Below are 24,037 nucleotides of genomic sequence, written 5' to 3'. Positions count from 1 at the left end.
ATGAAAAATGAGAAACAACTTAGAACTTCTTACTACAAGCCGGTCCTCACACAAGTCTGTGTTCCAAACTAATGATATCTGTGTGGTACACAGAAGTTAATTTATAGTGCTTTCAGCGGGAAGTACTCCTGCGCAACTAGTAAATACACAGACCCCTCCTGTAGGAATGTAACTGAAAACCAGCCTCAAATAATTCTCCAAATAATATTACAAAGAATATCAGTCAAAAACACAAAAGAAACAAGTTACCAATAGCAAGACCTCGGAAACAAGCAAACTCAGAATGCAAATACTTCAGATACTGAAATTTTCAGATGTAAAATGTAACTGTGTTAAATATGTTTAAGACATGAAAGAGAATCTTGAAAATAATATAGCCAGTGAACTAAAGATGATACTTTATACTATAAATAAAGTTACTATACATAAAATTACTAGGCAATCGAGAAAAAACTAAATAGGGCTTCTAAAATGAAAAATAATCACTATAAAAACAAAATCAATAAACAAAATTTAAAAATGAGACAGAATCAATGTAAGATAAAATTAAGGAAATAATTGTATCAACAGACTGAGATAGGAAATATAAAACAGTTTTATAAAAAGAAGAGGACAGAGTGAGGGAAATGAGAAAATCAGGAAGAAACTATATTTGAAAAGATAATGGCTGAGAATTTTCCAAAATTCATCAAAGAGCACAAATCCTGAACCACTAAGCCTAACGTATCCTAAGCACAATAAACAGAAAAATCTTAAAGCAGCCTAAGTGAAGACAGGACACCTACGCGGAGATAACAAGATGATAAGATGGGCAGCTGACTTCTCAACAGCAACAACAAATGCCAGAAAATAGTGGAATAGTATCTTCCATGAGCTGAGAGAAAATAACTATCAACCTAGAATTCTATACTCAATGAAACCATCTTTTAGGAGCATACATAACTTGAAGACATTCCAAATAAAAACTGAGAATGCTTACCACCAACAAATGTTCACCCAAACAAATTCTACACAATCTTATTTTGACAGGATAGTGTGATTCCACTTGGAAGGGTAAACAGTTTCTGTCAAGCATCTGGGTAAATATGAAATTTTTAACTGTGTAGAATGATAATCATATCTAATTTGTGGCATTTGAAAAATTATTAAAATATTGTATGGTAGTTAAAATATTCTAAAGATTTTGTGTTGTTCAAGAAGAGAATAAAGAGGTCGGACACAGTGGCTCATGCCCGTCATCGCAGCACTTTGGAAGGCTGAGGCGGAGGGATGGCTTGAGTCTAGGAGTCTCAGACCAGCCTGGGCAACATATCAGACACTGTCTGATACGACTAGGCTTTGTGTCCCCACCCAAATCTAATTTTGAATTATAATCCTTATAATCCCCATAATCCCCACGTGTCAAGGGAGAGACCAGGTGGAGGTAAATGAATCATGGGGGCAGTTTCCCCCATGCTGTTCTCGTGATAGTGATGATGAGCTGATGGTTTTATTAAGTGTTCAGTAGCTTCTCCTGAGTTCCTTTTCTTTCCTGCTGCCTTGTGAAGAAGGCGCCTTGCTTCCCCTTCACTTTCGGCCATGACTCTAAGTTTCCTGAGGCCTCTCCAGCCATGCTGAACTGCAAGTCAATTAAATCTCTTTCCTCTATAAATTACCCAGTCTGGGGAAGTTCTTTATAGCAGTATGAAAATGGACTAATACACCATCTCTACAAAAAAATAAAAAACAAAAAAAAATAGCCAGGTGTGGTGACTTGCACCTGTGGTCCCAGCTACTTGGGAGGATCACTTGAGGCTGAGGTTGAGACTGTAGTGAGCCATGATTGCACTGCAGCATTCCAACCTGGGTGACAGGGTGAGACCATTCCCCACCCCTCCCCCCAAAAATAAATAAGAATCAGCTATAGATTTTGTTAAATTAAGTATAAAAACATGAGGCCCCTGAGCATGGTGGCTCATGCCTGTAATCCTAACACTTTGGGAGGCTGAGGCAGGTGGATTGCCTGAGCTCAGGAGTTCGAGACCAGCCTGGGCAAAATGCAAAACCCCGTCAATACTAAAAATACAAAAAATTAGCCAGGTGTGGTGGCGGGTGCCTGTAATCCCAGTTACTCTGGAGGCTGAGGCACGAGAATCACTTGAACCTAGGAGGTGGAGGCTGCAGTGAGCCAAGATTGCATCACTGCACTCCAGTCTGGGCGACAGAGTGAGACTCCATCTCAAAAAAAAAAAAGGTATAAAAACATCTATATTTGGCCGGGCACGATGGCTCACGCCTGTAATCCCAGCACTTTGGGAGGCCAAGGCAGGTGGATCACGAGGTCAGGAGATCGAGACCACCCTGGCTAACACGGTGAAACACCGTCTCTACTAACAATACAAAAAATTAGCCAAGCGTGGTGGCGGGCACCTGTAGTCCCAGCTACTCGGGAGGCTGAGGCAGGAGAATGGCGTGAACCCAGGAGGCGGAGCTTGCAGCGAGCTGAGATCGCACCACTGCACTCCAGTCAGGGCAACGAGTGATACTCCGTCTAAAAAAAAGCCAAAACAAAAACAAAAATAAACAAAAAAATGTGTATCTGTGTTAAAACAGGTAGAAAAATCGCTAAAATAACAGACTATAACTTCCTAGCTAATTCAGGGAGAAAGTCAAACAAGGGAAAAAGAAAAACTTTGGCAGGGCATGGTAGCTCATGTCTATAATCCCAGCACTTTGGGAGGCAGAGGCTGGAGGATCTCTGGGGACCAGGAGTTCAAGAACAGCCTGGGCAACGTAGTGAGACCCAGTCTCTACAAAAAGTTTAAAAATTAGCCAGGCATGGTGGCAAGCACCTGTAGTCCTAGCTACTCAGGAGGCTGAGGCAGGACAATCACTTGAGCCCAGGAGTTGAAGGCTGCAGTGAGCGATGTATGATTGTACCGCTGTATTCCAGCCTGGGCAACAAAGCAAGACCCTAAGAAAAGAAAGAGGGAGGGAGAGAGGGAGGACAGAGAGAGAGAGAGAGCAAGGGAGGGAGAGAGCAAGAGAGAGGATGGAGGGAGGGGAAGGAGGAGAGGACTCTGTCTTTTTTTGAGACAGAGTCTTGCTCTGTCACCCAGGCTGGAGTGCAGTGGCATGATCTCAGCTCACTGCAACCACCACCTCCCGGGTTCAAGTGATTCTCCTGCCTCAGCCTTCTGAGTAGCTGGGATTACAGGCGCATGCCACCACACTCAGCTAATTTTTGTATTTTTAGTAGAAACAGGGTTTCACCATGTTGGTCAGGCTGGTCTCGAACTCATGATCTTGTGATCCGCTTGTCTCAGCCTCCCAAAGTGCTGGGATTACAGGTGTGAGCCACTGCACCCAGCCCCAATAAGTATTAAAAATAATTCTTCTAGGAGGGAGACACAGACAGCTACTAGACAGTAGGAACTGTTCTACTTCTTAAGCTAGATAATAAGCTAGGTACTCATTTTACTACATATATACTGTATACTTATTTGAATGATATATATATCAATATAAAAATAAGCTTTTTCAGTAGAAGCTGTGGAAATGCTCCTTGAATTATAACATGAATCACAAACATCCAACATGCAGACAACATATGCCCCCAGACAGCTGCCCTGCTTCCTGGGGTAGAGAATAGTTAACAGTAAGGTCGTAAAAATAATAATCATCAATATTCATAGTTTCCTACGTGCTAAGGACCGAGCTAAGAGCTTCACACATATTAATTCATTTAATTTTCACAATAACCCTATATGGTAGTTTCTATCACTCTGACATCATTAGTAAATGGAGAAGTCAATATTTGAATCCAGAGTTTGAATACCTAAATTCTTTTTTTTTTTTTTTGAGACGGAGTCTCACTCTGTCACTCAGGCTGGAGTGCAATAGCACAATCTTGGCTCACTGCAAGTTCCACCTCCTGGGTTCACGCCATTCTCCTGCCTCAGCCTCCCAAGTAGCTGGGACTACAGGAGCCTGCCTCCACGCCCAGCTAATTTTTTATATTTTTAGTAGAGACAGGGTTTCACCATGTTAGCCAGCATGGTCTCGATCTCCTGACCTCGTGATCCACCCGCCTCAGCCTTGAATACCTAAGTTCTTAAACATCCACCTGAGATGGGGTTTCATTTAGAGAAAAAATTCCTCAAGCAATCAGATTTCCTTCTTACCAGTTGATAGGAGAAACTCAAAACTGTTTCTACAGCAAAGTCCTCTAAGTAGTGGCTATAACCTCAGCTGAGGTCATTAAAAAAAATGTCACTTACAATGTCAATGAAATACTGAACTTCCAACAGTTCTATTCCATTACTATATTTCTCACTACACATTATCATAGTACTATGTACTAATTTAAATTCCAAATAATCGAGTATACTTTTTGTTGCTGGCTTCCCACAGTCGCATAAACCTAAACAGCTTTAGTCAATCGGCAGGAGGCGTGTGTGAAGCAAATTATGAGACATACTATGTAAACCCTCAAATAGTGTGTTGATGGTCTATTCAGGAAAGAAAATGCCCTAACTCTTCTCTGGAACTTAAAACAATTCCAGGTGATCTTGCTTTTTGCTCATGCAGAGAAAGGTAGTTCCCATGGTATTTCTTCACTTCAAGTGAAATAACCGCCACTCCTGAAGGCTGAAGAGGCATGTAATAGATTTCTTGAATAAGAAATAGATGAATACATTTTGTACTCTAATATTAAATTTCAGATCATATTCAGGGGTTAACCACCACCACCACCACCCCCCCACCAAACACTCTTAACAACAGTAGAAATACTAAATTCAAAAATTAAAATGAACCCAGCTGCTTGGATGTTTGAAGTCCTCTCACATTTTCTTGACATGTTAATGGAATTAAAACTTCTGGTTTTAATCTGAGTCCTTAAGGTTTCCACATACTTTTTTTTTTTTACTTACTCTTTACACTCTTTAGACACATGGGATGGTACTGTATATTTGCAATCCATGATCATTGTCAGTGTTTCACTGTCATTGGCTTCTTGAAAGGGTGGCTGCCCACACACCAACATGAAAAGGATCACTCCCAGACTCCAAATATCTATAAATCAAAGACATACTTTTAAATACTGGACTAATTAGAAAACCAAAAACATTAAGAGTAAAAGTGGGCTAACAATATTATTTTATCTTGAGCAGTCAAAAGCATTTATATCTCAAAGTACAAACATCCATGAAGGAAAAGAAGCCCCAATAGGGCAGGGAAGGTGTCTGTCTTCTTCACTGTTTTTATAGTAAGTGCTAGTAAACAGCGAACGGTCAATGAATGTTCAATGAAGAGATAAACTAATGTATTTGTTAATATAGCAATAACATCAACTGGAAAGTATCTATCCAGGTGCCCAAGCCAACAGACAACACACTGCTGTTTCTCCCATTAGAATATATACCAGAAATAAAACTAATATATTAATACTCTGAGATCTGAAAAGAATTTTGCCTAAGGTCACAATTATCTCAAGTTGTTCTTTACCTCAATGCTAGTGAAGTAACCAGGTGAAGTAACTCATGTCATTTTATAGGCATGAAAATTAAAGCTCAAGGAGGAAAGAAACATGGCCATCAATATAGTCAATCAGGAAAAAGACTGGTTATGTATTACTCCAGAGGATGAAACTAGGACCAAAGGTGTAAGTAACCAAGAGGCACACTTCAGCTTAAAAATGGGGAACTACTCAATGGAGCCGTTACAATACCAGAAAAGGCAGTGAGTTATCCATCACTAAAAGTATTCCAGCAAAGACGGGAGAAACATCTGTCTAAAATTCTGCATAAGGCATTTCTGCACCAATGGTAAGGCTGGACTACCTGACATCTAAGGACCTCTCAACTCTAGCATTAGACTAACTCTGACAGTAAGAAACAACTCCTTACCTCTTTCATCATTAAATAAAAAGCAAATCCATCAATCATATGGGAAAATGATCTTTTGTTCAGATGAAAAAAAATTTTTAAGATGAAAAGGACTTAGGAAAGGGATCACAAATCATTCATTCATTCCAGAAACTAAAGAACAGACATGATAAATATAAACATTCACATAATTAGAAACCAATTCAAGAAGTATTCTAGACCACAAAAGGCTTAAAAGAGAATGGAAGGGCAGACCACACGGCCTTTGTCATCACATCTGTTAACATTCAACTGCTGTTTCCATTTACACTTAAAACACCCAAAATAATGTAGGTTCCATGTTATTTCCCAAGATAATTAAAACTTAATAAAATATCTTTTCCTTGGTTCAAACTAAACAAAGACTGGCCACAAAGGCAGAAACCCAAAGTTACACACAATGTGATTTTTTTATATGTACAATAAATTTTACTAAGGATACTCTGATGGAAACTAATGAATCAGATGAAAAAAAACCGACTGAAATTAAACATTTACATAAATGAAGATGAAAGGGACCTGTGGATCATTCAGTCCAAACCCTTGGCTCTGCAGTGTCCCTAAGAGGTCTGACATTGCTTTTTGAATGCATGCATTATCTGTCCCCAGACAGCAAGCTGACTCAGGAGTCCACTCCACTCACTTTCATTTCTTTGCCTTGACTTTGGAATCCAGAGAGCCATCCCCATTCAAAAATCAAACATATCTTAATAATGGTGACTAGTCACATCTATTCTTTAAATAGCCAGTGAAAACAATCTATAACCCCAGTCCTAGCAGTACCTTAAGATTTTTTTAAAGGACATTTATACAGTTGATGTTTAACTTAAATCCTCCTCTTTGTACCACTTGAACCTGCTATTTTGGGTCACTTGTCCCAACTCCCAAGCCACCACTGTGAACAAGTGGCAATTACAATTATTCTCCCTTTATTGCAATGTGTCCTTCATTTACAAAAAGTTATGTTCTAGAAATTCACTGTAAAGTAAATCCCACCTTTCCAACTATGTCCATTATACAAGGAGGGTAACCTACCAAGTTTAAAAAAATAATATATACTTGGCTATCCCTCCACAGCAAAAAAGGGGATGATTTTAAATGGCTTACAATGAAAATACACAAACAATAAAAATCCAGGTAGATAAAAACTTTTTCTTCTATTGTTCAAATATTGACAATGTTTAATGTGACTACTTATAATCATACCTAACTACTAATACATATGTATTTGAAATACAATAAATATATATCTTTCCATATAAGTCCTACAAAACATCAACTTTTATAAAATGAGTTTAATTACATTATTTCCTCTACTATCTCATACTATAACTGTGCATAAACCAGTTTGGTTTTTTACCTCTTGTCCATGCCAAACTGGGTATCTGATAGTGCAATTATTCAAAATAACATTTTAAAAATATAATGAACAATATAAATATCAACTAACAATTACCCAACATTCTTATTTGACTGAAGAAAACTTTCTTTTTCTGTTAAAGATTAGCCTCACAAACAACAAGAAGTTCAATTATTTGGAAATTCTCTCTTCAGGATGATTTGTTCAATCACCTTAACACACTCTGCTTGTTATGATGTGACACACAATTAGAAGAATAAAAAAGAAGAAAAGCAACATAAAACCGCAGTTTCCAGTTAAGGCTCAAATAATTTCTAAATATAGACATGCTAAAAGGTTGAAAAACACAGAAATACAATTCTATGTCAAGTAGTTGGCTAAGCTAAATGACATAATTTGAAGCATTTAAACTAGAAAAGAACAGCAGGGTAACTAAGTTTCAGAGAGGGCAAATGACTCTCCCACTGAGACAATGTGATTATTCAAGGGGCCATTTATTCCATATATTTATTTTCCATACTTTTTATTTCTCTTCTTACTTTAGTCTTTGAATAATTTTACTTTTTCATCCCAAGGGCCAAAGGAAAGAATAAAAACAGGCCACTAAACAGAGTGCTATGACTTTAACCAAACTATTTTAAAATGTGTTCACAATCTTTAAAATGGGAGTACTAATAGTCATCTACTTTCCTGTAAAGCTGCTGTGGGCATTAAATGAATTAAAACAGAATCCATGCTAAGTATTCAGCACAGAGAAAACATTCAAAGGTGGCTGCTGCTGCCCTGCCCTGCTTCATCTGTGGCAGGCACTGTTCCTGGCATAGCAGACAGAGATGAATGAGAGATGCCCTTGCCCTTACAAGCCTCCTAAGCCACTAAGGATGCTCCAGTGGAAATTAGCGAAACAGATATGGGAAAGAGACAGTAGGTAAGTTCAAGGAGGCACAAAGCCAATACGGTTTGAGATGAGAGGGAGAAGAAACAGGGAAAGCTTCTTATTCTTAGTAACTGAGGTTTCTTAAAAAAAGGTGATGATTCAGGAGCTTGGGTCCCCAGAATTAGACATCTGGTATTATAGGACTAAGGATGGCATCAACAAAAATTATCCACCATATTCCTCCACAAATGGGGGTGGGAAGTGGTATCTGTCTTAATATAACATTCATTTTAAGCCGGGAACAGTGGTGCATGCCTATAGTCCCAGCTAGTAGGGAGACTGAGGTGGGAGGACCACTTAATTTGACGCCACAGTGTGCTAAACCACATCTGTGAATAGCCACTGTGCTCTAGCCTGGGCAACATAGCCCGACCCCATCTCTTAAGAAAAAAGAAAAACCGTTCATTTTAGAGAATATTTTAGGTTATCTTTTTCTGTAAGAAAAAAAAAAACATGTTAACAAAACTACAAACTCCTAAGGTATAGACCACAGCCTCAGCTTGAGATCCTAAGACTGCAAGGGATCACTGAAACCGTAAATGGGGGATGGGGGTGTAAGGGAGCAAAATGTACAGGGGACCTTATGCTATAATCATTTCCAAAAAATGTTAATGGAATTGTCTATTCACATTAAAGATCCACGGGTTACCAAACATCAACCATCTGAATCAAATTTCATATAGATACGACTATCTGAAGTGTATGTTTTTATTTCAGACCCAGCTATACGTGCTTGGTTAATAAAAATGAAAAAAAGGAAATATTTAATAAATGTAATCGGCTTGGTTGAAAAACAAAACCCCACCTCGTGGAACTATAGGAAGGAGTGAAGAGATAATGAAGTTTTTGATAATATAAAGGGTGGGAGTTACAAGTTTCCCCTTACTGGCTGCCTTCGAGCTAGCTGGAAATGAGGTCACAGAAAGGAGCACTGAAGTCTCATCTGGCTAACACTCAGCAGGTCTATATATAATAATATAACTGAATTATGCTATTTCTAGGGTTGGGGTAGAGTTTAAGATCAAAATGAAAACAAAACAGAGTAAAAGAACATGCTAATCATTCATCTGAGGAAAAGCAAATGCCAACAGCGTGGGGAGGGGACTTCAGGACTACTGAGAGGTTTCCTAAAAAGTCATTTCTAAAGTGAATTATCTATACAACAAAAGAGGAGGATTAGAAAATAATAAAAATGGGAAGACCAGAAGAAGAGTTTTAGGTAGAAACCTCTATTTTTTCCTTTTAATAGCTTTCTTTTATCAGTATAGCCATAAATCATGAAAGAAGCAATAGAAGTAGAATGTTCTGAAACCACAGCAGATAAAATGGGGCACCTTTTACAAGACCACTTAACAGCTGCCAGGATTTATGCAATCACTTTTCAGTTCCAAGTACGGTCACAAGCCACTGACATAAGACCTAACACTAATGTAGAAGGCAGTGCTTTCTTAGAATAGCAAGTATTGTTTCAGAAGTGTGTAGGTCCCAGGAGTTCTATAATAAAACCTAGGACCTTTGTTTTCTGTACAACACTCAGAAACCTAATTGCCCACGTTTATCCATCTGAGTTCCTATTTACACAGAAGAACTACATGTCTGCATTCAAAATTATGTAGAGCTTTGGTTACTAATGATTATTTCTTGTTCCAAAAAGATCAGTGGTTAGTTTTAAGGAACATGACTAGAAAGCATTCCAAAAGTAGAAAACGGTCAGGTCATTTGAACAGCATAAGAAAGAAACAGAAGAGGAATGAAGAACTTGCACAAGTTTTTTAGATCTGTTTTCTGATATGTCTAGTATTCCTAGTTTTATCAATACTTTAGTTAGAAGCAAGGTTTTACTATTTAACAGGGAAATGGTTTTTTTTCCCCCCTTAAAAAGAATGAATGCCATCATCTGATACCTACTTTAAAACACTCCTTTCCCTGACCTTAATTCATCTAAATGTCCCTTGGGGACTTCAAAAATCAATGCTGCTAAAACTAAGCTTATCATTTTTCCCCCAAGTTTATTTCTCCCCATCTACCCTGGTCGGTACAATGTAAACTTAGGAGACATTCCAGACTCCCTACTCTGAGGGTCCTCTGACTTCCAGATCAAGGAGGCACTGCCAACTCTATCACGTGCTTAAAATCTTCCAATGATCTTCATCTTCCCCAAGGTATTCCCACACTGTCCTCCAACTTAGAAACCTGGGCTACCTAACAATTTCAGCATCATCACAATGGGCTGTGATAACAGATATTCTATTTCCCTCCATTACTTGGAGCTCCGTGAGTGCAGAACAGGGCCTTCTGTTGAGCAGGCACTAGTCTACACTCAGCTAGGGCCTGCTCAACAGAAGTTTGCTGAATGAAAACCTGAAATTAAAGAGTTCTGCAAATATTCTGGGGCCCCGTCAAAAGGCAGCTGATGCAGAGTTTTAGGGTACAGAGGAAGGTGGTGGTTATTCCCAATCCTACACACACACACACACACACACACGCACAGACACACAAAGGAAAAAAAAAAAAGGTAAGAGGAAAAGGAGACTAAGAAGTGCTCAGAGCAGACTGTGGTGGGATAAATCAATGAAGATAAGCTGCAGTTTATTTCAGTCACCTGTTAAAGGCCCTGTGAAAACTTGTTTTTTCAAGTAAAACAGAAAAAGTTCAAGAAGTCAAAGTGTTATCAATCACATATTGTGGGAATGCACACATTCACACAAATCCAAACCAGACAAGGAGCAGACACCCTACCAACTCAGCATTCCTTCATAAAATCATTTTACAAACCTGCTACTGGTACCACTCAGGAACAATACTTTACAAATGAAAATGGAAAGATAAGATGGCGAAAACATCATACTTGGGCGATTTCTTTCAGTGTGCCCTAATGAAAATAGCATGCTTGGCCTAAAGCTTCAGAGAGACCTGGTTCAAATCCTCTGATGGCTGCTTAGCTGAGTTTCAATATGGATACTCATCCAAGGGGGGACCCATTGGAGAACTGCTTCACCAGGGATACAGAGTGACTTTTTAAATTTACTTTCAAGCAGTGATTTCACATTTCAAATTTCCCACAAGATTATGACAAATGCAATACAATTTTAGGCGTATATGCCTAACTTTAAACTAGAAAGAAGAAACATTTTAATTTAGTACCACATCTAAAAATGTCCAATTCTATTTGTCTAGTCAGTCAAATGCAACTAGATTAGAGACCTATATGAATTAGCATTTTATACATTTGGAGTGTCCACCAACTAAATGTTTTAGTTTGATAGCTAGTGGAGTATTTTGATGTTTTCTTAAGTTGATGTTAAAAACACAGTCTTTTGTGTGAGGCCAAGGTGTGCTAACATAAGACGAATATACAAGCTATTAAAACACCAGTTGATAAAAATCACCTGCTGCAAATGGCAGGCTAAGAAAATGGGTTCTCTTTCAAAAAGCAAAAAAAGTTTAATGAAACAAAGCTTTCTGGGCACTGGGGATAAAAGTCAAGCAAGGTATGTCCTTTAACAGAAGATACATTATGCAGGTTTCTCTAAAATGTTTAAGCTTGCCAGGAAACTAACTTCCTCATTTGAGAATAAAGAGAAATGAACTTTAAATAGCAAATTTAATATAACAAATTTCAAAATTCAAAATATTAGCTCTTGAAATGTTTGTTTTGGCTAGTTCTCCATGCATAATACCTAAATGAGACGTGTGGTTTTAAAATGTATGCAACTTATTTTCCTGTATTTAAAAAAATCAGTATATCTTTCTAGGAATTACAATAAATACACAACCTGGTTGGTTCCATGTAGGATTATAACTTTCAGATTTTCCTTCATATTAAAATTTTAGAAAAGTTCTCTCAAATATAACCACACATTTCTTGTTTTTCAAATTAACACTACTTTTTTCAGATTATGAAAGTAGTGCATATTTAACGCCAGTAAGATTTATTAGCAGCCTGTGGGAGGGCCCCCTACTCACCAACACCATAGATAATCCTTACTATTAGCCTATTAGGTAAAATTATAAAGATCTGTTTTAATGTATACTGACCTGATTATTTTTTCCCTAATTTCTTTAAGGTATAATTTATATACAACAAAATTCACCATTTTTAGGGTGCATTTCTCCAAGTTCTCACAAATGCAGTCACGTAACAAATGCCACAATCAAGATACAGAGCAGCTGTATTACCCCAAAATTTCCTTTGTACCTCTTTGTAGTCAACCTTTCCCCAAGCCCAGTCCCTGACAACCACAGCTATTGTGTGTCCTTGCAAGTTTTGCCTAGAAATGGAGTCACAGAGTATGTAGTCTCTGCCGTCAGGTTTTTCCCAATAATGCATTTGAGATTCACTCATGTTGTTGTACACATCAATAGGTCACCATTTTTCATGGCTGAGTAGTATTCCATTGTGTAAATGTTCCACAATTTCAGTTTGGGACAGTAATGAATAAAGTCACAAAAAAAGTGTGTACAGGCTTTTGTATAAATATAAATTCTCATTTATCTTGGGTAAATACCTAGGAGTGAGTTTGCTGGGCCACTGCTGGGTAAGTGTATGTTCATCTTTCTAAGAAACTGCCAAATGATTTTTCTAACTGGTTATACAATTTTACATTCCCACCAGAAATGTACGAGCGTTTCAATTGCTCCATTCACACCCTTGCCAGCTCTTGGTATTGTCAGTTTAAAAAATTTTAGCTATTCTAACAGGTGTGGTTTTAACTTGCATTTCCCTAATGACTAATGGTGTGGAACATCTGCATGTGCTTATCTGCCATATTATGTCTTTTTTGGTTAATTATTCATAATTTTTCTTTTTTGGATCATGCTCTTGGTACTGTACAGAATATCTTTGCCTAAGCTAAGGTTGCAAAGATCCCCTATGTTTTCTTCTAGAAGTTTTATAGTTTTCCATTTTACATTTACATCTATGACACAGATTGAGTTTTTACAAATGGCGTGAGGTACTGATCAAGGTTCATTTTATTTCATATGGATATCAAACTGTTGCCACAGCATTGCTGAAAAAAAGGCTCTTTCTCCATTGAATTGCTTTAGCACCTTTGTTGAAAATCAACTGGCCACATACGTGTAGGTTTATTTATGGACTTTCTATTCTATTTCACAGATCTACCAGTCTACCCTTTGCCAATACAGTCTTTATCATTGTAGCTTTTCTACTAAGTCCTGAATAATTATTTGCAGGGTTAAACTTTTTCTTCTTTAACTGGCTAGTTATATCACTTCTTTAATAAATTCTCTTTTCATTTGTCTATAGGGGAGTTTGTCATTGATTTGTAAGAACTCTTTCTACATTAAGAATACTATTTCCTATATTACAAATATTGCCCCAACTTGTTTGCATTATAATTTTGTTTCAAATAATATGTGTACTACATCCATCAACTGCAATCAAAGCTATTACCCTATTCCTTATGACTCTTGCTTAGAAAGGCCAAGATAGTATGAATATTCGCTTTTTTTCTTAATTACTCATATACAAATCCTTAATTCACCTGGAATTTACTTTGATATAGACATACATAGAAATCAATCATTTCTTCTCCAAATGTTGAATTTTTCCAGTCAATTTATTAATTCTTCCTTTTATGATGTCTAATAATGGAGGAATTTAAAATGATTAGACCCTGTTCTTTTTTCTGCATCATTCAGAATGACCAGCTGAAGAACCATGCTAGGATACAGTGGTGCCCATGGGGGCATCAGTCTGTATGCCAAAAAACCACAAAGCAGACACTGATATGTATATTCAAAAAATGTGTGGCAGCACTATTTGCCAGGAACTGTGCTAGGTGCTGAGATATAATCATAATGAAACCTAAAAGGTTGGCAATGAAGGGACCTAGGTGAGACAGCACCACTGCACTTTGTGTCCCGGGACTTGCCAAAATTCACCTCTGTTCATTCACTCACACAGAAAGTAACAACCACCTGGCTTTAAAAGATGCCTCCATCTTATCTTCCATCAAAGATTCTCCTTTTAGAGCTGCTTCCATGGTAAGTAGGTGCCTCGCCTTACCTCCAGAGGTGCCCAGAAGCACTGTTAAACACTTGGGCTTCAGGTGGCAAGGAGAGGCGCACACCATGTTTTTTAAGTTTTCGATGATGATTTCATGATTCTTTCTCATCTTGCTGCTATCAGTCAGGGCACCTGACTTTAGGAAGTCCCTGTTACCTATCAGCTGACAGCTGGAAATACAAATTTACTGAACTTGCTAGAATTATACGTAAAATTAACTAAATAAGGATCTGAGTGAGACCCTGAATGATAGCTACCAGCAAAATACATGAGCTTTGTACGTGGACTTAGGACAGTCCATTTCATCTACCAGGAGTCTTTATTTGCTTGCTTCCTAGTGCTCTGCTGGGTTTAGGACAACTCAAAAACTGATAAGTGATCAATAGGCAGTCCTCTAATTGGTAAGATTCACGGATAGCCAAGGATTTTGAAGACTGTTTATCTTACATAAAGTAACATAAAAACAATTTTGGAAAGCCTCCTTACCATATGAAAAGCTGCCCCCTTTATTCTCCTGACAACAGCTGGAGGAGTCAAAGGTTACAAAGTCAGGGAACACTCAAGTTCTCTCTATTCTTGCCTCTACTAATTAATAAATTCATTTTGATACTGAAGCTAGAAGGTAAATCCAAGAAATTCGTATCAAGTTGTTTACTGATATTGATAATACAGCCTTGCATGGGATAGAGGGCAAGGTACCTCACAAACTGATAACTGAGTACAAAACTAGAACTAATCTAAAACCAAGGGAATCTTCTGTCTCCAGGTGGAACATAATGGGTTTCAGCCAACTGAAGGTTCTGCTATAACTATAAAAAAAAAAAAAAGCCTTGTGAAAAGCTTTGGGAGTAACAGGAATACATGAGCTGAAATTTGATGTCATAAGAGCCCTTTCTAGACCTTAAGCAAAAATCCATAAGAATCTTAAAAGTGTGACTTCGGGAGTTTCAATGGATCACAAATGTTCCTAAAAATGATTAAACCTAATCAACGTATATTACACACAAATTATCAGGTTTTTTTGGTAGAGTATCTTATTAAAACTCTGAAAGGAGGTAAATTTGGGGGGAAAAAAAAACCCCAGCCACTCTGATACAAGAATACAAGTTTGGTGTTGACTAACATTTAATACCTCTCATTGTAAATCAACTGATGGGTGTTCTAGTGTATACATTAGTATATACACGAAACACTTTGTTAAGCCAGTTTCGGTCCTCTAGAAACTAATCACTACTTAATACAAAGCTGAGACTCACAACCTGGAACATGGTGATGAATCAGTGACACCATCTCAGGGGCATCCTTCCATCTACTGGAGCTCTCAATCCATGTTAAGTCTCTTTTAAACTCTAACAAGGGCCTCCAAATGTCAGTGGAGAGTTGCTACATACAAACTCTGTTATACAAAATGGGTTTTTAAGAAAACCATATAAAATATACCAAACATCTACAAGTCTATTTGACTTTAGGAAATAAAAAGAATACTGTACCCAATGACTTGATGTTGCCTTTGGAAACAGATCCATTTATAACCTTACCTCCAATTTTCCATTACAATCTCCTACTCAAGTCGTATCTATGAAATTTAAAACACACTAGGGAAAATGGGAGATCAAGTATATAAAACAACAATGAACGAGTCACGTATTCAAAGGCACAAAAATAAGAACACTATTTTACACGTGTATTTTATGTTCCAAAGCTTATTTCAAAACTGTTTGTGTTCATCCAAATAGTTGTGGGTCCACTTTTTACTCAACCTCATAAGCTTGCAAGATCAGATCCAGAAAGGGCTTCACAGTGTTCAACAAACACCTCTGAAACTAACCCAAAATGTATGTTTGTATCTCTCTAAAGACAGGAACCACAGCTTTCACTGGGTCCTCTAAGAGTCTAGGACTCATTAAATATATACAAGGCAAAGAAAAGGAATTATGACATGAGCAAAGAAATCAGGAAGAGCCACGGAGGGTGACCACAATTAATGTAATCTTCATTTCCTTGGTTCATCTCTGTAACATTTATTAATTTAAATAAACATTAAGAGCTTGTCATGTTTGCCAGGTGATAGGACACTGATAAAATATAAACAAACACACAGTCCCCTCTCTCAAGGACTTTACTATTGAGCAAGGGGGACAAGTGAGCCATCTGGAGTGAGGCAGGCTTGGCACTGCCCCATCCAATTCCAAAGAGAAAGGGCAATCAGGGCATGTGTTCTCCTAACTTCATCATCCTCCTTTTTTAGCCATCCACAGCCCCTCTTTTATTTTTACCCAGCAAAATAGTATGCCTACTCTGTGCCTGGCTGCATCCCAGATGCCAAGATTTAGATATATCTATGAAGAGAGTCTCACTCTACAAGGTGTTGTTTTCCTACTCACCAGACACAGTATCACAAAGGCTGAGAACCTATAATGTTTTTTTTGGGTTTCAAAGTTTAAAATCTAAATTAAAATTTTAAAAATATTAAATTAGACACTGTTTACACTACACTAGAAATAATTTCTTATTACGACTCTATATAAGGCTAATAGATCAACCTGATGACCACACATACAACTTCCTAACGTGCTGGGACAGGGATTCCCCAGGAACTGAGACCAGTCACTAACCGGTCCCACCTGGCCCCTCTCAGTAAGCACAAGAGAGTGATCAAGCATAGCAGCCTGTGTGTAAACAAACAAACCAATTCTCTTTTTTTTGAGACAGAGTCTCGCCTTGTCGCCCAGGCTGGAGTGCAGTGGCATGATCTCAGTCCACTGCAACCTCCGCCTCCCAGGTTCAAGCGATTCTCCTGCCTCAGCCTCCTGAGTAGCTGGGATTACATGCACGTGCCGCCACGCCTGGCTAATTTTTATATTTTTAGTAGAGACGGGGTTTCATCTGGTTGGCCAGGCTGATCTCAAACTCCTGGCTTCATGTGATCCACCTGCCTCAGCCTCCCAACGTGCTGGGATTAAAGGCGTGGAGCCACCGCACCCGGCTCGATTCTTTAGTACATTCTAAAACACTAAAATAACTTTTAGAGTTCAGTCTGTTCAGCAACATGCAATGCGAATAACAGGATTCCAAATTTATTGTGTTAGAAAGTTTGCTCTAACTGCTGATTTTTTGTATTGCAAACTTATCTTTCTTCTTCAACAGGCATACATTTCTTACCTCAAAAAGCTTTTTTTAAAAAAAAAGAAAAAAGAAAAAAGAAAATTTAGCATTTTCAACTCCCTAAAGGTTTCTCATGTTATGACCTAAGGTAAGTTGATTCAGTTTCCATATGTATTTTTGTACAAAAATAGCTACTGTTTTGAGTGTTTTGAAAAGCCTTTCTGAAGTTCTAAGAAACTAATCTGCTATCAAATAAACACCAAGACTGTCATTTCTTATCTAACATTTTAAAAAAGAAATAAAAATCCCTACTTTAGAAGTTAACTTATTCCCTAAATATAAATAACATTCTGAAAGTTAAATACAACTAAAAACAACATGTGAGAAAAACACAAGAGCAAAGGTCCCGGGCCTGCCCTTCCTCCCCATTTTCCCACGGCAGCCAACATTTCAGAAATTCCCGAGGACAAATTTCCAAAGGGGACAAGGGTATCTCGGATATACTTCCTCCCACATTGAGAAAGAGGCAGGAAAGGAAAATGAGGCCAGGGTCTAATGTTAAGTGTCCCTCTGGGACCACAGCAGCAACACCATAGAAACATAAAGCATCCTGTGATTTTTCCCAAAGCAGCAGCACTGAGACAGTGACATCTGATGGACTGAGGGCTAATTTTGTGTCTGGCATTATGCTAAGTACTTTACTTACATTCATTCTTTTAATCGCCTCAACAATCCTAAAGGCAGGAACTACGAACCCCATTTCACAAATGGAGGTAACAGAGCCCAGAGATGCAAGTCAAGTGGGGAAAGAGAACAGGCAGGGCTGGGGTCCTACACCTCTGGAGAAGCTGAGGCCTCGCTGAGGGGTGACATGTAGGCACGAAAATCAGGGGCAAGAGTGGCTAGGCAGCAGAGGGAGATGGATGGCCCTGAGGGAGGACCAGGCTTGGAGTGTGCCTAACAGCAAGGAGGCAGCGTGGCTGGAGCTGAGGGAGCAACTGGGAAGGTAGTGAGAGGGAAGTCTGGGAAGAAATGGAGATGCCAATCTTTTGGGCTGTGTTGGCCACAGTGAGGATGATGGCTTTGATTCAGACTGAAATGGAAGATCTCTAAATAGTTTTCAGCAGAGAAATAACATGATCCAACTTGAATTGTACAAAGAAAGGGTAAACACTGTTTTCCTTATGAGTAGGGGTTACCTGAAACTGCCACCTTAGTCTGCTGACCCAAGGAATTCTCTCCTTACAGCTGCTCCCCACTGCAATTCCCGACATACTCTTGCCCAAAGCCCCAGATCCTCCTCTCAACTGGAACTTTCCACATCAGAGAACTGTGGTAGAAGAAACAAAGGAAAGAAAACCTGCCCCTAAAATCCCTCCTTTCTCTTGTCTTTCTAAAATACACACACTTATGCCAGTCAGCCCCATTAGGAAGCTCAAACTACCCAGATTCAGCGCATGAGTTCTGCTTTGAAATTTATATAAATATTAACTTTTCGTTTTTGTTCTTGTTCCTGTACTAGAACTTACAATAATCAATTGTGCACAACTTGTCATTTTACACAGGATTTTAGAAGAAGGGGGTGGGCACTAAGGACCCTTTTAAAACAAACAAAATGAAAAAATCCCTTTCTAGTTAAAAGCACTAAGAGCCCTTAGAAAACTGCAAAGGTACTATGAACCCAAGAAAATGAGTTGGAATGAGGCGGTGTGGTAATCTGACTTGCAGAGGACCAGGGGCACTAATCAGAAGCTCCAGGGAATGGCAGTGGAAAGGAAGCAGGCAGGACAGTCTCTGGGCTCCTCAGGGAAGAGGAAAGGACAAGCAATCAATGCAGAGGAGTTTCCAAAGGGGGTGTGTGGGGGAGGGTCTAGCTTGAAGTTTCACATCAGAAAAAATTTCCAAGGGGTCTAAAACGTGGTTTTCACTTATCCCTAAATGAGCAGACAGTGGTTAAAAATGGGAGGCAGGGAAGAAGAAAAAAAATTAAGCTCCAATTATGAACGTCAAAAAAGAAATATTCCCTTTTACTCTTTAAACTTAAGTTAAAAACAATTTTTAAAGAACATCAGGATTTAAAATGTTGAAAATATCTTTTTCCACTAATATCTAAAAATATTTGATTCTATAGGTTAAAATCAGCAGTAGGCAAGGCTGGATGCATATTAGAATTGCATGGAAGCTTCTGAATGTGAGCCTAAGCCACGTAAATCTGAATCATAATCTCTGGGGGTGGGGCCCATAGGTATTTTTGAAAAATCTCCCCCAGGTGAAACTGACGGATGGTGACCACTGAGAGCCACCAGTTTAAATCTTACCCTACCACTAAAGTAGAATAAATTATACATTTGTATTAACATATATTTTGTTTGATCTGAGCCTTATAACACAGTGAGAACAATAAGTACCACAGCTAAAAATCAGTGGAGAAAATAAAAAACACATAAATTATTTCTATCATATTTTTCAGTCTGCTCAAATACTTTTATATGACTGAAAAACCCACCTATATGGTACCTATAGACTACTTCCCATAAACATCTCATGCTCAAGAATCTTTACTAATTCTAAATACTTTTTATTTACAGAGGGTTTATGCCAGATCAATTTTTAATTGTGATTTCAGAAATATCTGTTTCTTACAGGCATGTGAAATTTCAGGCAGCTTAGAAAAAGATTTTCATTTTTTCCTTCTGGTTTTATATGACAAGTGGTAACATCACAGATGCATAAAGTATCTTTCAGAGTATGTAACATTTCACTTGGCAGCTGGGTTATGGAAGGTGTGTGCTACATTTCTATGGATATGTTGTTCATTTCTTGACAATTTTAATATTACACATACCTGGGCTCCAGGCTGCAAGGCAGTTTGTGCTGGGCACACTTATCCATGCAGGTATTATTTTTAATAAAACTTACTGACGTGCTGCTTTAAAGAAGATCAAACTTCTTTTCCTAACCATAGAAGAGGCACAAATCATCCCTTTAAAATAGATAATCCCAAACTCCACAGTCAGGAGTAGTCCCTGTGACACAAGCCTAATGTCTTCTAATCTAGAACTCATAAGGGCCTGTATATCCAAATGGTAAATAGTACAAGAGTAAGTAATATAAAAGTTAAATTCTGCCTCTGGGAAGAGAAGGTCCTCTGAAAAACTGAAACATTACTATAACATGTTTCTAATAAACAATAACTTAAAACGGGAAATGAAACTACACATTCAAATTTGGTGCCACTTGGGAAGGACTATAAAAGTAAATACATTAATAGCATCTCTGGAATCTGAAATAAAAGGTGTTACCGATTCCTGTATAACTTATAATAGCAGGGTTTTTTTGTTTGTTTGTTTTTTGTTTTTAAGAGATGGGGCCTCATTACCTTGCCCAGGCTTGTAGCACAGTGGCTATTTCCAGGCACTATCCCACTATTGATCAACACAGGAGTTTTAACTTGCTACATTTCCGAACTGGGCCAGTTCATCTCTTCTTAGGCAGCCTAGAGGTAACCCTGGCTCCCGAGAGGTCACCATATTAATGTCCAACTTAGTGCAGACACCCGATCAGCATAATACACTACAGCCTAGAACTCCCGGGCTCAAGTGGTCTTCCTCCTGTCTCAGCCTCCTGAGTAGCTGGGACTACAGGTATTTGCCACCACACACAGCTATAACTGCAGATTATTTATAAACCAAAGAGAAAATTTCTGATTCATTTATGACCCTTTTTTAAAATTTTTTTTTTAAGAGAGGGAGTCTATGTTGCCCAGGCTGGCCTTGAACTCCTGGGCTCAAGCAATCTTCCCACCTCAGCCTTTTGAGTAGCTACAGGCACACACTACCAGGCCTGACTTCATTTATGTCCTTCTGAAATAGTTCAAAGTTTTATCAAAAGGTTTTACGGCTTACTTAGGCTGTACTATCTTACAAGCAGGAGCAATCCTTTAAAAAATATTTAAGCATTTTAACATTATAAATAATGCTACAATCACAACTCTTTTGGTGGACATCCATTTCCAAAATTCTCTAAAAGACTCTTTTACAGGGAAGAGTCTACTGAGGAGCTATTTTATCACAGACTAGGGTAGACAGAAAGAAATTACAGTCTTAAGTACAACTCTTGGCTTGATTATGTGAAGAGTTCCAAAAACTGGCATATCATACAAATGATAAGAAACAGTAAGTTAATAGCTATAAAGAATGTCTCAATTTATATTTTATTAATTTACCTTTTCACAAGACAAGGCAATTCATTTCAGATAGACCAGGATAGCAATTTTTAAATGCATACCGGATTTTAAAATGTTCTTTACATGTAGTAAGTTAAGCCAAATAAAGAAAGATGTTTAAGAATGCAATTCTAAGATAACTCTATATCCTTCCTCATTATGGAACATTGTAAGGCATTATGACTCAGAAAAAGTTAAGAATCAGTGCTCTAAAATACAAGTACAGGCCGGGCGCGGTGGCTCAAGCCTGTAATCCCAGCACTTTGGGAGGCCAAGACGGGCGGATCACGAGGCAGGAGATCGAGACCATCCTGGCTAACACGGTGAAACCCCGTCTCTACTAAAAAAAAAATACAAAAAACTAGCCGGGCGAGGTGGCGAGCGCCTGTAGTCCCAGCCACTCGGGAGGCTGAGGCAAGAGAATGGCGTGAATCCGGGGGGCGGAGCTTGCAGTGAGCTGAGATCCGGCCACTGCACTCCAGCCTGGGCGACAGAGCGAGACTCCGTCTCAAAAAAAAAAAAATAATAATAAAATAAATAAATAAATAAATAAAATACAAGTACACACTTTTAACATGGTGAGGGGTAAATGCTCTCACCTCAGTAGAGATAATTTTTCGGCTGATTATCTGATTTTATATTTATTTTTTAAAAATAAAAATACCAGTGTAAGACTGACATTTGTTAGCATGCAACACACTGCAAAATATAGTGTGTTTCTGTCACATCGACCTTCATTCCCAGACCATCATCAGGCATTACTGCTAAAAACGAAAACCACACTACACAGTAAGTCAGAAACACCCACACTGGGATACTTGCCTTCCAGTTAATGAATAATATGTATCTATATTCAAACTTTTCATTTTGAAATAATTACAGATTCACAACAGTGGCCAACAAAACAAATGGACAGGTAAGTTTCATGTATTCTTCACCCAGTTTCCCCCAACAGTAACATCGTGCTTAAATATAGTAAAATACCAAAACTAGGAAACTGACATTGGTACAGTCCACAGAGCTTATTCAGATTTCATCATTTCACATGTATTTGTGTATGTAGTTTCTATGAAATTTTTATCACATGTGGAGATTTGTATAACCAGACACAGAAGTGCTCTATCACCCCAAGGCTCCTTCATGCTATCTTTTACATGCACACCACCTACCACCATCTCTAATTCCTGGCAGCCACCAATCTGTTCTCCATTTTTACAGTTTTGTTATATCAAGAGAATTTTATAAATGGAATTATATAGCATGCAACCTGAGATGATTGTTTTTGCCCCTTGGAATCCATCCAAGTTGTTGTATCAATAGTTTATTCCTTTTTATTGCTGCACAGTATTCCATGGTATGAATACACCACAGTATAACAATTAACATGTTGAAAGATAACACCTGGGCTGTTTCCGGTTTATGGCTATTATAAATAAAACTGCTACGAACATCCATGTACAGATTTTTGTGAATACAGGTATTCATTTCTCTGGGACAAACACCCAGTAATGCAACTGCATATTTAGTTTCATAAGAGCATATTTAATTTTATAAGAAACTGTCAAACTATTTGTCAGAGTGTCTGTGGTAGTGATTTCTCTCCTTATTCTTTTCATAATTGTTTTAGTTATTCTAGGTTCTTTGCCTTTCCAGACACATTTTAGAATAATGTTGTCTATGTCTATAAAAGCCCTGCAGAGTTTTGACAGGAATTATGTTAAACCTATAGATCCATTTGGGGAAGATTGGCATCTGTACTATGGTGTATTCCAATTCATGAACATATGTCTCTCCATTTATTTAGGCCTTCTTTGATTTCTATCACTAATATTATTTTTTCGTTAGATGTGTTCTGTTAGATGTGTATCTAGGTATTTCACTTTCTTTGGCATGACTTTACATTTCAGTCTCTACATATTCATTATCAGTGTAGAAAATCAATCGATTTTGTGTTGATCTAATATCCTGTGATATTGCAGAATTCATTTGATATTCTAGGAATTTTTCTGTAGATTCCATGAGATTGTCTATGTACACATTCATGTCATCTGAAAGCAGAGACAGTTTTATTTCTTCTTCTCCCATCTTTATATAACTTTCAGTACTATGTTGAGTAAAAGTGATATGTGTACATCCTTGCCTTGTTTCTCAACTTAGGACGAAAGCTTTGAGTCTTTCACCATTAAGTAGGATGTTATCTGTAGGGTTTTTGTAGATTCTCTTCATATAAAAAGTTGATGTTCCTCTCTATTCCTTGTTTAGTTGGAGCAGGGAAAGAGTAATATTTTAATGTAGGACAAAATACAGAGTATAAAGAAAAGATGTTTAGTTTTTTACACACCAATATGTGTGAGGACACACCCCATGACTCTAAACAACTTCCATTAAATGCTGAACTGCACATGAGAAATGTTGTAGAGAGTGTATATAGGCTTTTTGTGCATATTCAAGACTTAATCTAAATCCAAACATT

At 38.0% G+C, this 24,037-nt stretch overlaps 1 protein-coding gene across 4 annotated transcripts in view; it reads right to left on the bottom strand.

The window, feature by feature from the left end:
- The window catches only part of LOC105480294 (SNF related kinase), a 62,698-nt gene that overhangs the window by 11,633 nt on the left and 27,028 nt on the right, over positions 1 to 24,037 (bottom strand). For all 4 annotated transcript variants that reach the window (XM_011738917.3, XM_011738920.2, XM_011738918.3 and 1 more), the window contains one exon: positions 4,914 to 5,055. In XM_011738917.3, coding sequence (XP_011737219.1) covers positions 4,914 to 5,055 — 142 coding nt within the window. The remainder of the gene's footprint in view (positions 1 to 4,913; positions 5,056 to 24,037) is intronic.

This window comes from Macaca nemestrina, chromosome 2 (genome assembly GCF_043159975.1).
Source record: "Macaca nemestrina isolate mMacNem1 chromosome 2, mMacNem.hap1, whole genome shotgun sequence".
Lineage (NCBI taxonomy): Eukaryota > Metazoa > Chordata > Mammalia > Primates > Cercopithecidae > Macaca > Macaca nemestrina.
This window is presented reverse-complemented; position numbering and strand designations above follow the sequence as displayed.